The 15,891-nt window shown below is 42.5% G+C and overlaps 1 protein-coding gene across 1 annotated transcript; it reads left to right on the top strand.

The window, feature by feature from the left end:
• The first annotated feature begins 503 nt into the window (after nt 1–503).
• Nucleotides 504–15,300, top strand: fhl3b (four and a half LIM domains 3b). The gene is made up of 6 exons (XM_071525355.1): nt 504–643; nt 9,110–9,289; nt 11,211–11,385; nt 12,464–12,633; nt 13,270–13,456; nt 14,300–15,300. Exons 2-6 carry the CDS (start codon nt 9,134–9,136, stop codon nt 14,449–14,451), a joined length of 840 nt encoding a protein of 279 aa, XP_071381456.1. The 5' UTR covers nt 504–643; nt 9,110–9,133; the 3' UTR covers nt 14,452–15,300.
• Nucleotides 15,301–15,891: the final 591 nt, after the last annotated feature.

Raw genomic sequence — 15,891 nt, 5'->3', positions numbered from 1 at the left:
AATTCAATGCGGTTAGGCAATAGAGAAACACAGAAACACAAAAGACAAAATGAGATAAGACAAGACGCAGTAAAAAAAAAAAAAAAAGCGATAAAATATCATGGGGTAGGCTACATTAAGCTCACTATAAACTCGCTATTGAGTGGTATTACAATTACATTATAGGATTGTTATAGTGATTTTTCGTTGGGAGAGATGATAAAGTGGTTTACATCTGCCCTCTCAACTAGAAGCCACCAGATACACTTCTCATTATTACACGTAAACGCCATAATATCTCCAAAAAGTCTACACTATATTATTTCCCCCTGTTAAACTGTTTAATTAGATGCCTACTTGCTTGGGGTTGAACTCCGCAAAAGGTGAAAGAGAAGAGGGAGTGGAAAGAGAGAGAGAGAGAGAGAGAGAGAGAGAGAGAGAGAGAGAAAGGGGCGGTGACTGGAAGGGTGGCTTGGCTTTACTCACTTCAGACACACAGATGCATCAGCCCAGCCCGTCACTTCTCAGCTCGCAGGAGTCACCAGAGGAGGATTTATCTGTCATTTGCAGACGGGACAAGCGGGTCAAGCTGCTCCGCGCGAGAGGCAAAATCCTCCAGAGGCAAGAGTCTGCGTCTCCTAAGGGTGCTGATGCGCAAAGAGGGGTAAGTTTTGTCTAGCCAATTTACATCTTTATGAAAAAATAAAGAAAAATGCAGATGATAAATGTATTTGAAATGTGTCATAGTGAGGCTGTATGTGTAGAATTGAATATTAAATTGATTGCCAAAGCCACAATGAGGCGCACGCAGGTCCACACCTGTCTCACACTCACCTGCTGCTGGGTGAAACTGCACATCATTGAATCTTCTCCCCACTTTCAGTCATTACTCAGAGTGTAATGGCACAAAGAGTATATAAATATAGAGGCTTTAAAATGTACAACCCACTCCAGTGAAAGCATATTTATTTGCATGAAAGTTGATGGGACTTATGGTACACTTAACCTGAAGACAAGCAGTGTGTATCGAAAAGCCTTGCACAACCTAAGGCCATGATTTCAAATATGTGACCCCCCCCCCCCCTCCTCCAGGATGCACTGAAAAGGATGTAGTCTCTCTTTCTTTCTTTAGATTGAGGAAGCAGTGGATGTTGGGGGTTGGGGGGCCGGAGCGGGGCGGGTGTGTAACTGATACCCGTGACCTGTGGATAAGACCTGTGGATCATTTTTGAAGTGCAGGATTAACGGAGAGAAGAACAAGGGGAGCTTTGAGTAAACCATCTCTTTTCTTAATGTTTCCCCCCCTCAAGCCTCGTCTGCATGAGGTAATGCATCAGTGACGAAATTATAATGAAAGCAAAATCATTGTCTAATGTGCCTCATATTAACATGTGATGCACTGACACATCATTTTGTTACTCTTTTTTTTGGGGGGGGTGAACAAGCCATTCAGTATTCTCCAGATAGAGTGATGTCATGTCTACTTCAGATTACAAGGAATTTAGTTCTGGAGACTCAACACCCTTGGCACCATTACTACTAGTTTCCATGTATTCACCGCACGCCATTCACATAGCAACGTCATGCTCCAATCCATTTGGGTAAAATTAACACATTAGAAAGTCAGTGAAACAATTCAGTTTTGGATGTTTTCTCTCCCTGCAGGATTGATTCTGCAGAAAGGGGGGGGTGGCATTATTTTTTCATAGAGAAAGGAATTCCTGACTTTTTTTTTTTTTTTTTTAGAAAACAGAGGGCGGAAAGAAAAATGCATTTGTTTGCTTTTTTCGTCTCAGTGTTGAAACCACATGATTTTGCCACGTTTCGACCACAGTGACATTCCTCCCGAAATTCTTGCGCTGGGCGAAGGTCGGGCCTGTGTACAATCGCTGGAGACAGAAACAGTTAAAAGAAGATGGATTGTGCGTCGCCAGCAGACTGAAGGTTATAGGAGCAGACTGTCAGGGACGAGTCCTGGATGAGTCACTATCACTCACATCACTGTTTTTTCCATTTCCCATTCCTATTGCACAGCCTGGAGCGAGGCAACAATAAGAGTTGTAGAGATCCACAGGAAAGATCATTATGTGAGGATGTGAGGATTTATATCTGTCTGGGTTATAATGCTTCATGCTTAACACTTCAACTTGAAGTACGTGTGCTCTTTTAAATCCATCTGTCTTTATATTGACATCTTCAGTGGCTCTTCATCTCAACGTCCTTCATCTGTATTCAGGGTGGAAAAGTTAGACTTTGACCAGTATTAGCTTCTTCCTTGATGCATTTGCTCCAGTGAAATGCCATTGCCTTTTCTTCTTCTTCTATTTAAAGACCTCATAACCATGTTGACCGAATGGGTTTGAATCCAGCTCTCTACTCTGCAATGTCAGGAAACATCAGCTGTCCTGAACTTCTCAAACACAAAGATGAGACTCAGAATCAAAGACAAATAAATCTACCAGCAAACATGAAACAGAGGCAGCAGGCCGGCCTCTCCTACACAAAACAAACAGTTGATGTCATTAACACCCAAGACTGAACTGGACACACTGCTGCCAGCTGGCAGCTGATGGGAAAATACGTTTATATGTGTATTTGTTTTGGATAATAATTGCTGGTGGTTCAGATTAGGCTAAACTCTGTTTATTTGCATCAGTCAGCTTTCCCCTGTAGTAGAATCCAAGTGCAACAACTAACATTGCCAAAAGTAACTTCACTCAAGATACTTCATCGCAAGATACAACTTCACTGCAAGATAATCCATGACCGCTCTTGATTTAAGATTGATTTAATCTTTCGTCTGAGCAAAAAAGGTGCAGAAAATTGTAATCCTGATCAGACCAATCAAATCCTGACTTCTTATTTTCTCATGTCGCTCTTCATTCCCAGGAACATTTAGATTTTTTTCTTTTTCGATTTTTAGAGCACAGGAACCCGACCTTTAACTCACTCACCGGGCACTGAAGTCTTGGCATGGCGGTGACTTGTTTACTTGTTGTCTGACTGAGCGGCTGTTTGTTGGTTCAGCAGACAGCAGAGGTGAAGCCTGGGATCCTCAGGAGTCTCCCAGCTGCAGCTTACATTGTTCCACAGAGTAAACAAACAGCCAGCTGGAGACCCAAAAACAGCCAAGCACGTATTCTTGCATTAATAGCACTTTTATTCCTCGTAGTTATGGCCTTAATGTTGCTGCTTAAGTGTCATTAGTGGACTAGTGGAGAGCACACTGATCATATTATGCTTTTAGTGGAGTGCAGAGGTGAAGAAACAGATTCTTTAATGACACTGCATCATGCAGATTAAAGCACGGCCTCTTCGTTATCCAATGCAGTTGAATCCTTGACACTGAAGTGACCTTATAGAGATGTTACTCAAGAAATGGCGGCCATTTTTGATTTTCCAGTAACCAAAATGAATGCTACAGCTTTGCCAGCTCGGTATCTCAGAGCATCTTCAGTGTTGAAAACTTAGATGATGAGATCTCTAATCGGAGACAACAAATGTACAACGCTTGTTCATTTTGATTTGTGTGCGTGCGGCTGAAATTGCCCTTGTGATCCGCAGGAAACCACACCACACTGAGGGTCTTTGTGCCGGGATGAAAGGGAGCGCAGTCATCTGATGGCCATAAGGGACCGGCCTTGTATTTTCTCAGTAACAGTTTACGGTCCCGACTGAGAGGGTGTTGCTTCCCCCCCCTACGCTTCAGGGCTTCTCTGTTGATAACACGCTCCACACAGCATTGTGCGGCTGTCAATATTCTCATTCACTCCCCACGTCGAGGTTGTGTAACCCAAAAAGTCACACAATATGAGGACTGTTCTGAGCTCCACAGGTCATCCAGCACCATAATCCATTTTGTGGAAAATAAACATGAAAGTGGGGTGGTAATTAAATTGCTGTTACCCGCTTTCCTGTTTTCCGCTCATTGCCCACATAGCCTCTGTGTTCTGCTGGTTACAGTACTGGAGAAAGCAGCGATTGTAAGTTCAGGCAGACACGCATCAGAGAGGATATGACAACAGCTAAAAAGCCTTAAAACAGGCCGGAGGGTGTACAGCTCAGACTCAGGTGCCAGTAGTTCAAGAGGGGAATGCGGTAACGTCATCCAAAGAGGCACTGAAGCCGCTGCATGATTCATGCATTAATATTCTGCGGCTATGACAGATTTAACGCTTACCCACTTAATTGTTCCACTGGATACAGACCTGTTTTATTGCGTGTGACAGCGGTTTATCATCATGGATTATTCTGGTTTGTAAACCTCCGACACAAGTCTAAATTCCTCCACTGGGAAAATAAACAGTAACACCCAGCAGAGCTCTCACGGCTCGTAGAGTTCCTGGCTCGGGTCGTAAGGAACTGTCAGGTTGTTGAGGAGAAAACAACACCGCCGAGCCATGAAGGGACATGAGGCAGGAGGCCTGGTGCCTGGTCCTGGGAGAGAGCTGCCATTTGGCTCCCAGTACAAAGCGCTCAGAGCCAAGTGACTGCGGTTAATCTTTCACCGGGATGGACAGTGTATCGGTGAAGAATTCAACATGTCCACTCATCGGTGTGAAATGTGGGCTTGTATTGTCTCAGCAGTGTGCTACTAGGGAGAGAGAGAGAGAGAGAGAGAGAGAGAGAGAGAGAGAGCGAGAGAGAGCACTTACACAGGATGGATGGGTGTGTGTTTGGTCCCAGCCAGGCAGAGACACCTGCAGGAGGATGAAGACTCATCTGGCTCCACAACTGGATGCTAGCTACATGAGAGTCAACACTTTATACAGTCGCTGTTGCTGCCAGACAGTCTGGATGGTGTGTGGATTAAATTAACCCAGCAGATTCTTACCGTGTGTTCACACAGCGAGCAACTTGGTTGCTCTATTCTCTATTCTATTCTATTCGCTCTATTTGGCTCTGATTGCATCTATGTAATGGTCTCATACAGCTATTAAGTTCTGAACACTGATTTTTTGCTGCTTTGGTTTTGCCTTTCATAACGTTGCAGTGTTTAAATGAGTTAACATAGCTAGCAAGTGCTAATTATGTGGCATCAAATGAAAATAAACCAATCAATCAATAATGTTACTTGAGAGCTTACCGTCAACCCCAAAGTTGGATGCAACCGTTCTCCAAGCAGCATTTTTGAGATGTTCATTCCTGTAATCTTTCAAATAAGAGTTGTAGAGAGCTGGGAAGCTTTGAATCGCTGGAATCAACTTCTCATCCATTTTGCACTTGCCAGGCGGAGCTATAGCTCATGAAACTAAATCACATCAGTAGGGAAACAAGGAAGGGCAGAAATCTGATTGGTTGTTGACTCCGAAAAGTTCAACTGTGGGCCACATTTGCTTGTCCAACAAGCTTGTTTAACCGTCCACATATCAACCGAGTTTCCCTGCTTTCCTCAGATCTGTAAGAAATGAATGGGAATCCAGTGACTTGTTGATGGTGTTGCTCGCAGTGTGAATGAACAGTTAACCCCTTTATAAACCCTTAACGTCTCCTCAGGTCCGTTAAGCATTCTTAATAATTGAACAGAGACTGTCAGTCACATCGGCTTCTAGCCTGTGAGGATTTTCCTTAAATCATATATACGACTCAACAGCAGTGAAATACAGGGAAACTCTTTGGGCAGCTCTACTGGGCAACAGTGCCCAAGGAGCGGCCTCAGGATTGTTGCTTAGTTTAGTCACATTCATTCATTCATTCATTCATTCATTTATTCATTCACTCATTAATTAATTCGTATTCTCTTATCTTTTAGTCATATTAGTGCAAGGAGATATTTGAGGTTCAAATATTAGGTTTTGGACCCTGTTTCTCTATGCGATTTGCTCATTTGCTTATCCAAAACGTTGCCTATTGTATTACCACCTTTAATGGTTCCAAGATTGATAGATGTTAATTGGATGCTGTTGTATTTTGGCAGGGATCCTATAGTAATAGTTGGAGCCTAAAGGACTCTTTGATCAGGGACAACAGCTGGAGACCACAGAACGTGTTCGCAGATGTTGTGGCTCAGGAAAAGAAACAAGAAGTGCAGAATGAGAGGACTATGTCCGGAAGGAAAGCCATTGTTGTATCACTGCATTCATCGTAGAGATGGATGGACTAGAATAGAAACCTTAACCTCTTTAGACGTTTTGGGGGGAAGTTGGGCTGATTTCCCCACCCAGACAGCAAACTGACACAAAGCAGACATAGGATGTGATGTTTTGTCTCTGTTTGGTTTTCGTTCATGTTTCTTTGACCTTGTTTGATGCGTTTTAGACAGAATCAGCCCTGTTATCTGCAGGGAGGGATGAGATGGAATGGACTGAGTGCGGAGCTACCAAGGCATCTATGGAAAGTTTGTAGTTTCTGAGAGAGCTGCGAAGGAAAGGGAGTGTCTGGTTTCTGGCACGGCCTGGAAGATATGACCGACAGTAGACTGTGTTTGTCCTTTTTGTGTTTACCCAAATGTGCAGCATCACTGGATATGAGAAACAGAACGTTTGATAGCGGCCGGCAGTCAGACACCAGGAATGTAAACCTCGCTTTCAAGCTGACTTCTTAATGGACCAGATGGTTCCAGAGCATTAAGCGTGATACCTGTAAAAATCAGCGCTGTGGAACGTGAATCGTCTTTCATGAGCAATGTTTAATTCTTACCAGTCCCTGCTTTATATCAAACCGCAGGGTGCCGTGCGGAATTTTGTTTCTGAGAAAACAAGTGGCCTTCATTAGTTTGCAGAGCGTCCTGGGTTCAGTCATCGTTTCGTTGTGACGTCAACTTGTGCCGAGAGGGGTGGGAGGGGGGGGGGTGGGGGGTGGGGGGTGGAGGGTGGGAGGGGGGGCGAGTCCTCGTCCCCAGGGAGGGTTTCACTCCCTCATCAAAGCCGTTTCTCAGCTGCACTTTGTTGAACCCACGTCGTCTTTTCTGACATTCTGGAAACATGTCAAAACCACTCTGTGCCCAAAAGAGGGGGGAAAATTATAAACAAAAAACGTTTCCAAGTGAAACATTTATGTGTCTGCCTTTAGAGTCTTTGTAAATGCTATGATCCAGACCTTCTTCAGCATGTATACCTAAACTCTGGAGACCTTTCTGTGGTCGTGTCCTACCAGTCTCATCCATAATCTTCCTCCAAACTGTATAGATCCTGCTGAACTTTTCCTGCTCTGTCTTCGCTGTCCCAAAGTTTCTTTTAACCCGGCCATCCACACTTCATTTCCTCACTCATTTCCCTTTGCTACTGCTGTACATGTATCTGACCTGGGGTCACATACCCTGCTAGCTCCCCACTGAGTTTAGAAATAGCCATAGGATGATGTTATTGTGTCAATGAACATTTCAGACATTTCAGACATATTTCCACCAGTGCTTCCGCTCCTCCATGAGATGTCAATCATGAGTCTCCATTGATTTAAAGCACAACTCCATCCATTTTTAGACCTGGACCTTATTTCTCCATCTTTTTCAATCATACCAAAATCCTGTCAATTGTTTCACTATAGAGCTACTTATGTTTATATAAATATAGCCCTATGGGGCCAATAGACACTCAATGGACAAAAAATCAACCCTAAAAGCACCCAAAGTATGTCTTTTTAATCACATTGCTCGTTGTGTAATGAGACTTAAAAAAAAAAAGAAAAAAAGATAAAAAAGATGCAAAGGAAAATTATGTAAAATTATGCCTTTCTCGTACAGTTTTGATGCTACTTTGGTTGTTGCATTAGCACTTTACCATTTTGGACGGCTGTGGCTTCCTGACTACATGTGTCAGTGTGTAAAGTAGTGCGAAATAAATAGTGAAAGTTAATGGATGAGCTAAAAAAATTTAATATATACTTGTCTTCCCACAGAGCAAGTATCAGTATGTTTTTGAGTCTCTATTGGCCCTATAAGACTGTATTGATAGCTGCAAGACGTAAGTAGCTCTATAGTGAAGCAAGTGATGAGATTCTGGTCAATCAATATGATGGAAAATTATGGGAAAATAGGATCCAGGTTGAAAATGGGTAGTTGTGTTTTAAAGGGCAATACCGCCAAAATGAAGAAGTGTTCCCTAAGGTGCTGTCTCTATGGTTGAAGATAGTCAAATCAATATTTGTGAACGCGAACAACTCCTCCCCAGAAACCAAACGGCTTAGTCTTGAGCCTGTGGTATGAATAAGATGTAAAATCTGGAGCTGCTCCATAGAAAATGATAGGGGAAACGGGGTAAAGGTGACCGTGAGAGGACCCAGAGGGATATTCTGGGAATGTGGGTACAATTTATCCCTGGTTTAACTCACTGCCATGGAACATATAACACTATATACACATAAATAAATACACATAAATAACACTACATCCTTTGGGTATAAAAACTCAAGTTAAAGCCTTTGTGATCTGGTTTCCGATGCTGAAGAGGGTTATACAAGTTCATACCGACTGATGAGAATGTTGACAAAAAGAATAACATATTTAAATGTGTGGTATTGCCCTTTAAAAGTGAGCCAAACGCAGATGAAAAGCCCTCCTTAGAGACTCTTTGAAATAGAGAAAGCTCTTTCAGTTCAGCTCCCAACAATTAATATTGTTTAGTGGTTCTTTCCCAGTGCCAAAGTGCCGCAGGGGGTTTCCTACAACAATGCGGGGGAGGAGAAAGAAAGACATTATATGCTTTCACTTGTTAGTGAGTAATGATGAAATAGGAGAAGCAGCTATATCATTACATTGCTGATTTACAGTGAATCGGCCATAACTCTCTCTCTGCAAATGTTCACTCAGCCCTTTCTCCGCTCTCAGTGGTTGAAGCAGTTTTCTGTATGTGGAACATTTTTGAAGAATGTTTAACCATAGTATTTACACGTGAATGCCTCTCAGTCTGCGTCTTCTTTTCTTGGGTTTTGAAGACAAAATAGGTTTCTAAATGATTTTGTGTGGCAGTTTAATCTCATTAAAATGTAATTCCTCTATCTTTTGTCTATCTTTTTGTCTCTCCATTCTGTATCTCTTGAAACTGTCTCTCTCTTCCTCTCTCCCTCCTGCTTTCCCTCTCTGTCTTACTTATCTTACTTAACTCGCCCACACTCTCCTTCCTGCGTCTTGTTTGCTGATAGCGAGCGCTGAGCCGTGCCTGTGATTCCTCTTGTGTTTTTTGTTTTTTTTCAGGAGGTGAGCCAGACTTGAGACAACATGAGTGACCGCTTCGACTGTAAAAACTGCAACGAGTCCCTGTACGGACGCAAATACATCCAGGTGGAGGACAACCCGCACTGCATCCCCTGCTATGACCGCCTGTATGCCAACACCTGCCAAGAATGTAAGGAAATCATAGGACATAACGCCAGGGTAAGCTCACAATTTGTATATGTGTGTGTGTGTGTGTTAACCAATCCATGCACATTTTACTTTCCATCATTTGTCTGTATCAACTGCATCTACACTACCAGTCAAAAGTTTGGACATGCCACATTTTTCTTTATTTTTACTATTTTCCACATTTTAGAATAATAGTAAAACTATGAAATAACACAAATGGAATTATGCAGTGACTAAAAAAGTGTTTAACAAATCAGAACTATCTATTTTAGATTCTTTAAAGTAGCCACTCTTTGCTTTGATGGAAAGGCAAAGGCTTTGGAAAGAAATTCACACATAGGCATCAACTTCACTGTTTATATTTGTCCAAGAAACAAATTTCAAGCATTAAAGCATAAGCCTTTAGATCAAAATGGCTTTAAGATAATGTCATAGTTCATTCCAAACTTGTGTCCAAACTTTTGACTGGTAGTGAACGTACGTGGATGCGTATATTTGTGTGTCTGTGTATGTGTGACTGTATTTTGGCCATTTCGTTCAATTATAGTGGCTTCTACAGACCAGCTGGAGTTCCTGGAAAACATAACTCTCTTGCTCTTTTGCTGAATACCAAGATGTCTGTAATCCCCTTGAGCTGCCCTAGGCCTTTTGGTTAGTGTAAAATAAAAACACGGGCCTGAAGGAAACACCCACAGACGCCACGGGGCCATCAGTGGCCTGTGAGTTATGGACTCACTGTGAGGGACTGGCAGTAAATTACGCTCCTGTTTGCTTTGGCCCTCCCTCCTCCACACAATACGTAACGGCGCTCATCCCTCTCTGTCCCACTCCCTCGCTTGTTGCTGTTTCTGTGAAAACCCCCAATGCCTCGAAAAATAAAGTCTTCTTTTTTCGCCCACAATTCAATGGGACCATTTATCGTAGGGCTTGCTTGAACTGCAGCTGAACTGGAATGCAAGCAGCTGTTTGAAAAAAAAATCATAGAAACGGGTTATTCTGATGCTTAAGAAAATATGCAATGACGAGGAAAAGGGAATACACTTGACCATAACCTTTTTACGTCTTTAGCTCCTTTGTTAACTCTTCGCAGGATGACGTAGTGAGGAGGGAAACCGCTGTTCCACTGCAGGATCTGGGTTACTATATTTATACTATGGCTCAGGATAAGAATAATGTCCTGGATGATATTTTGCAAATAAGTATAGTTTAGTTAAAGGGTATTTCTTGAATGGATTTAAAAACCTAAGTCCTAACAGGCAGAACAGTCACAATACTGGACCCTGATTGGCTGACAGCACCAGCTCATCTAATTCAGATGAGGTAAACCTGCTGAGTGGAGACTTTCCAGTGGGTGTGTCAGTTCAAAAGCTGAATGGAAGAAGTTCAGTAATTGCTTAGTTGTGGGAGCCAATCAAAACCAAGTCCAGTTATGATGCATTGACTGGATTTAGCCTGAAACGGCCTTTATAAAAGGATGGATTTTTGAGAAACTTTAAAGAGAAACTAAACCCCAAACCCAAATCTGTATAAAGTCAGACATGTAAAGGTAAAAAAGCATGCTACTGAAATTGCCATCTGCTATTGGCTGATCTTCGTTGCGAGGTGATGTCACCTTCTATATACAACAGTTGGTGACATCACCTGGCAACAAAGGCCAGCCAATAGCAGATGGCAATTTCAGTAGCATGCTTTTTACCATTTGATGTCAAACTTTACGTAGATTTGGGTTTGGGTTTAGTTAGTCTTAAAATGTAACCACTCAAAAATAAAAAATCTTTAAAACATCATTGGTCATATGTATATAATCAGAGGAAAATTTGAATTCCTATAATAGAGCTCCTTTAAATCTGAGTGGTCTTTCAATGCTGTATCTCTCTGTCCTGACCCTGTCTCTCCTCTCCTCTCCTCTCCTCCCCTCCTCCTCCTCCTCCTCCTTCCTCTCTCCCTCCAGGAGCTCTTCTACGAGGACAGACATTACCACGAACACTGCTTCCGTTGTTTCCGCTGCGACCGCTCTCTGGCAGACGAGCCCTTCACCAGCCAGGAGGAGGCGCTGCTGTGCAACGACTGCTACTGCAACGAGTTCTCCTCCAAGTGCGTGGCCTGCGACAAGACCGTCATGCCAGGTAGAGCAGACCAGAAACCTCCCCTCCATCCTCCTTCCCAGTCAGGGTTTTCCAAGTTCACAAACACCCTTGGGGACAAAGTCAAAAAAACAGTCAGTGCCACTCAAGCGTATGTAGATGCCAGAAAGCTCACACACCCAGCAGTGGCAGGGATAAAGAGGCTAATGAGTTTTTGTTGTGCAGGGTGTGACAGATCAGATGTGACAGAGTGATAAGTTTGCTGAAAATGTCTCCCGGGCCCGGCGGGGTTTTGAGCTCGGGGCGGCTGTGAGTGACGACACGGCGTCGCACCGGCGGTGTCGTATGACTGAAAATTACCCGGGGTTTGTGGGCAGTGTGCGGTGTTGTAACTCACCAGTTCTTTTCTGAACTGAACAGTCATTTTCTTGAGTTTCTCTTCTTCTGTGGAATGTAGTTAAAAGCTGCGCTGCCCCTTCCCCCCCTCCTCCTCCTCCTCCCTACCCCCTTAAAACTGCGGCCAGCAGCAAGTTTGAAATGCCGTCCTCCCTTGGGCTGCGTTTCAGGTCCCAAAGCTCATAAAACAAGGGCAGTGATTAAGAGATCTGACGTCCGTTTTCATAGGCATGACTGGCTCCCAGCTTTTATTTACTTCTGCAGTGAAGCATGTATTTCAATCAGCAAAAACTGCACACTCTTTCGCACATGGGACTGGAATAACAGCCACTTATGAAATGTTGAAAAATGTAAAATACAAGCTGTGTTGGGAAATTGTGCAATCACGTATGCCTATATACGTTGGTTTGTTATGGCATGTCAGATCTGAATGTTTTGATGCAAGATAAGCTGAAGTAATTGTGGTGTACAAAGGCTGTGTCAAAACAGGTTTAGCCATCACATGGAATCATAACTTTCAGCTGTGTCAGTGTTCGTGAGAGCACTCGCAGATTGCGTAACAGCCAATAGATAATGACGTAGAGATTAAAATGCTAGACATGACACACAGACCTGCAAATGTCAGAAAAGCCGTAAATAACGTAGACAACAAGAAATAATCCCGTTCTCCCGGCCCTTTTTCTCTCTGTCTCTCTCTCTCTGTCTCTCTCTCTCTGACTGACAGGCTCGAAGAAGCTGGAGTATGGCGGCTCCACGTGGCACGAGGACTGTTTTGTGTGTCGCGGCTGTGACAAGCCCATCGGTGCCCAGTCCTTCATCCCAGACAACAACGAGTACTACTGCGTGCCTTGCTACGAGGGCAGGATTGCCCCTCGATGCAGCCACTGCAAAAAGGTGAACCAGGCCTATAGATGAGATGTTAAAGTGATAATTCACCACATTTTCATATACATGAATGTCAGTTTTGCTACTCTCTTATCACAGATTGATAAAAGACAATAGTGATTCAACCCCAGTTCATGAAAGCTTTTACATTTGCTGTTCTAAACACCCGGCGTCTGGTAGATACCCTTTCCCGGGAAAAATCCTCCGGGGCACAGGAAGCAGCAACAGCAGTTTGTTTGGTATAAATAGAGGAAGAACTGGGTAGTAGCAATAGCCAGCATGGCTGAACAGACAAAGAAGAGACCAGTAACTACAGAAACTCAAACTTCATCGAAAGAATATCCAAGGAAAGACGTCACAGTACTGGACACTTTTTGATTGACAGGATCTCTGGGAAGTGCAGTGCAGAAACACCACAGCAATGAGTGCTTAGCAACAAAGATGTACATTAAAGTATACAGTATCTCTCCTAACTAGAACCTTGCTTGTGTTGTATGAAAATCTCATGTGTAAGTCGCTTTGGATAAAAGCGTCTGCCAAATGTGTGAAATTGTAATACAGTATATTAAACAGAAAGGATGTCACAGGTTATCACTTTAAGTCAGGTCAGTTTGATGATGATACTTGTGTGTCCGTGTCCAACAGGCTCTGGCCAAAGGAGGAGTGACCTACAAGGACGAAGTGTGGCACAAAGAGTGTTTCCTCTGCACGGGCTGCAAGATGCAGCTGGCGGGCCAGCCCTTCACCTCGCAGGGGGACAGCCCCTACTGCGTCAAGTGCTTCAGCAACCTCTACGCCCAAAAGTGTGCCGGCTGCAACACGGCCATCACAGGTCAGTGGAGTGTACAGCGGAGCGGGAAGTTAATTCCCACAGTTGGTGTTTCTTTTTTTTTTTCTTCTTAAAACAACAGTCCAGTCTGCTACAGTGGGTTTTTTTCTCTGAGCTGGAACTGAGTAAGCAGAATTTATTTAAGTGAACATAGAGGAAAGACACAACAAAGTTAATATCAAATCCATCTCCCTCTCTATCTTTGCCTTTTTACTAGCCTAGTCAAAGAGACATTGCATGCCAGTGCAAAGACGTAAATGAAGTGGTGTAGCCTACAGCTATGACCTGAATGCCAATACTTTGAATTGGTACACAGAACTGGCAGTGCTTCCTCAATATTATTGCCAACTGCTAACACGCTGTTATCTTGAGTTAAAATATAATTATATGTCATTGTCACAAGGTGTGTAGTTTTTACACAGTTTTCCATCCAGGTATACACTACCAGTCAAAAGTTTGGACATACATTTTTCTTTATTTTTACTGTTTTTCACATTTTAGAATAATAGTAAAGACATCAAAAATATGAAATAACACAAATGGAATTAAGCAGTGACTAACAAATCAAAAAACATCTTATTTTAGATTCTTTAAAGTAGTCACCGTTTTCTGTGATGGAAAGGCAAAAGCTTTGGGAAGAAATTAATGCAGAGGCATCAACTTCACTATTTATATTTGTCTAAAAAACTAATTTCAAGCATTTAAGCATAAGCCTTAAGATAATAAAAAACATAGTACATTCAATCAGGTGTGTCCAACCTTTTGACTGGTAGTGTAATAAAAGGATTCTCTGTACAGTAATACATTCAGGCATTAGTTGCTGATTTGTTGGATGTGTATCCGCAGGGTTTGGAGACGGGAAGTACGTGTCTTTTGAGGAGCGGCAGTGGCACCAGCCGTGCTTCAAATGCTCGCGCTGCTCCGTGTCGCTGGTGGGCGCCGGCTTCTTCCCCGACCGGGACCAGATCCTGTGTGCAGACTGCAACAGCGACGACTGACCGCCACCGACACCACTTCCATCTGTAAACTCTGCACCTGACCCGTCGAATACTAAACACTGCTGAGAAAACACCAGCAGAAGACTTCTAAACCTCAGCCTTGCACATGAACACTGCATCCTACTAATTCACCCACAGTATAAAAGCGATACAAAGCTATTTCAGTATTTACATCAACTCAACTTCTCTTGTCAGCCTGAAGCACATTGAAATGTATGTATAAATTCTGCATAAATGACCTGTGATAATGTATGACAGTTTTTTTTCTTTTCTTTTGTAATGTATGTTTTGCACATCAAAGAATTAAACTATACAGTAGATCAGATATGAAAGCATTTAATTTAAGTTCAGTGGTGTATTCAAATGATAATCCACCTTTTTATAACACGTTTTTACGAGGCAGCAAGACAGCAAATACATTTTATTTTAGCTATACATATTCGAATGTTACGAGCTATGCTTGGAAACTATATTTCTACCTTTGTACTGTCGGCCTTATAGGAATTTTACTGTTTCAAGATCTAATACTGCCTTTCTTCCTGCCATCCTAGAAGTCCCACTATTATATACTGCATGTTAATTTCCCTGTTGAATAGAAACTGTTGTGAAAACTAATATTTTGCTTTCTTTTTCAGCCACTATCAATTGCAAATCTTAGATAAATCTAGCTTTATGTTACAATATTCATTTCTGCTTAACATTTGAAAGAGAATAGGGCACAGTGGCTGCTGCAGTATTCATGCAGAACAGATGCATGATGGGGGACTTCTACGATCGCTGCCACTGTACCGTGCAGTGATGTAACCATATGCAAAATGCAATACTCTAAGCAATAAAAATATGTCTTCAAAGGAGGATGAATGGTGAATGGTGTGTTCTTCTAAATGAGTGAAAAACATGAATCACACTTTTCATAATGTCGGTGTCAAGAGTTTATCAACAGTTTCGGATCTTTGGCTTGTCTCTCTAGAGGAAGCAGATCCAAGATTACGCTATGTTTAAGAAAGAAAAAATAACAAAAAAGAGTCTTTGTCTGTCCCAGGGCTGCAGAAGCTTAAGTGTTCTTTTTACAGGAGAGCATTGAAAGTACTCATATTTTGTGATTTTAGTTATATTTCTGCCAGGATTCTGTGATTTTTTACGGTGACACACTTACTAACTCAGAAACACAAGATATCATGCCACTCAAGCCAACAAGCCAAAGGAAAATCAAAAGAACCGAACATCATCTTAAACTCAAACTTCTATTATTGACTATAGGAAAAATAAACAAAAAAACAGAGAAAAAACAGGGAAAATATTCCTTTGAAAAACCCTTCCACCCTCTCCCTCAAAAACGCCTCTGCTTTTGGAAGACTTGCTTTTCTGCGGGTCGTCCCATGCAGACTTTCCCTTATTATTACTTACATAATCCGCATAAATATTTACAGTTCTGAAGCC

Source organism: Centroberyx affinis, unplaced genomic scaffold (assembly GCF_046629955.1).
Source record: "Centroberyx affinis isolate AG114_WGS23_722 - 3 ecotype Tasmania unplaced genomic scaffold, CSIRO-AGI_Caff_v1 ptg001289l_1, whole genome shotgun sequence".
NCBI classification, from domain to species: domain Eukaryota; kingdom Metazoa; phylum Chordata; class Actinopteri; order Beryciformes; family Berycidae; genus Centroberyx; species Centroberyx affinis.
Note: the sequence above shows the minus strand (reverse complement) of the source record. Positions and strands in the feature narration are given on the sequence as shown.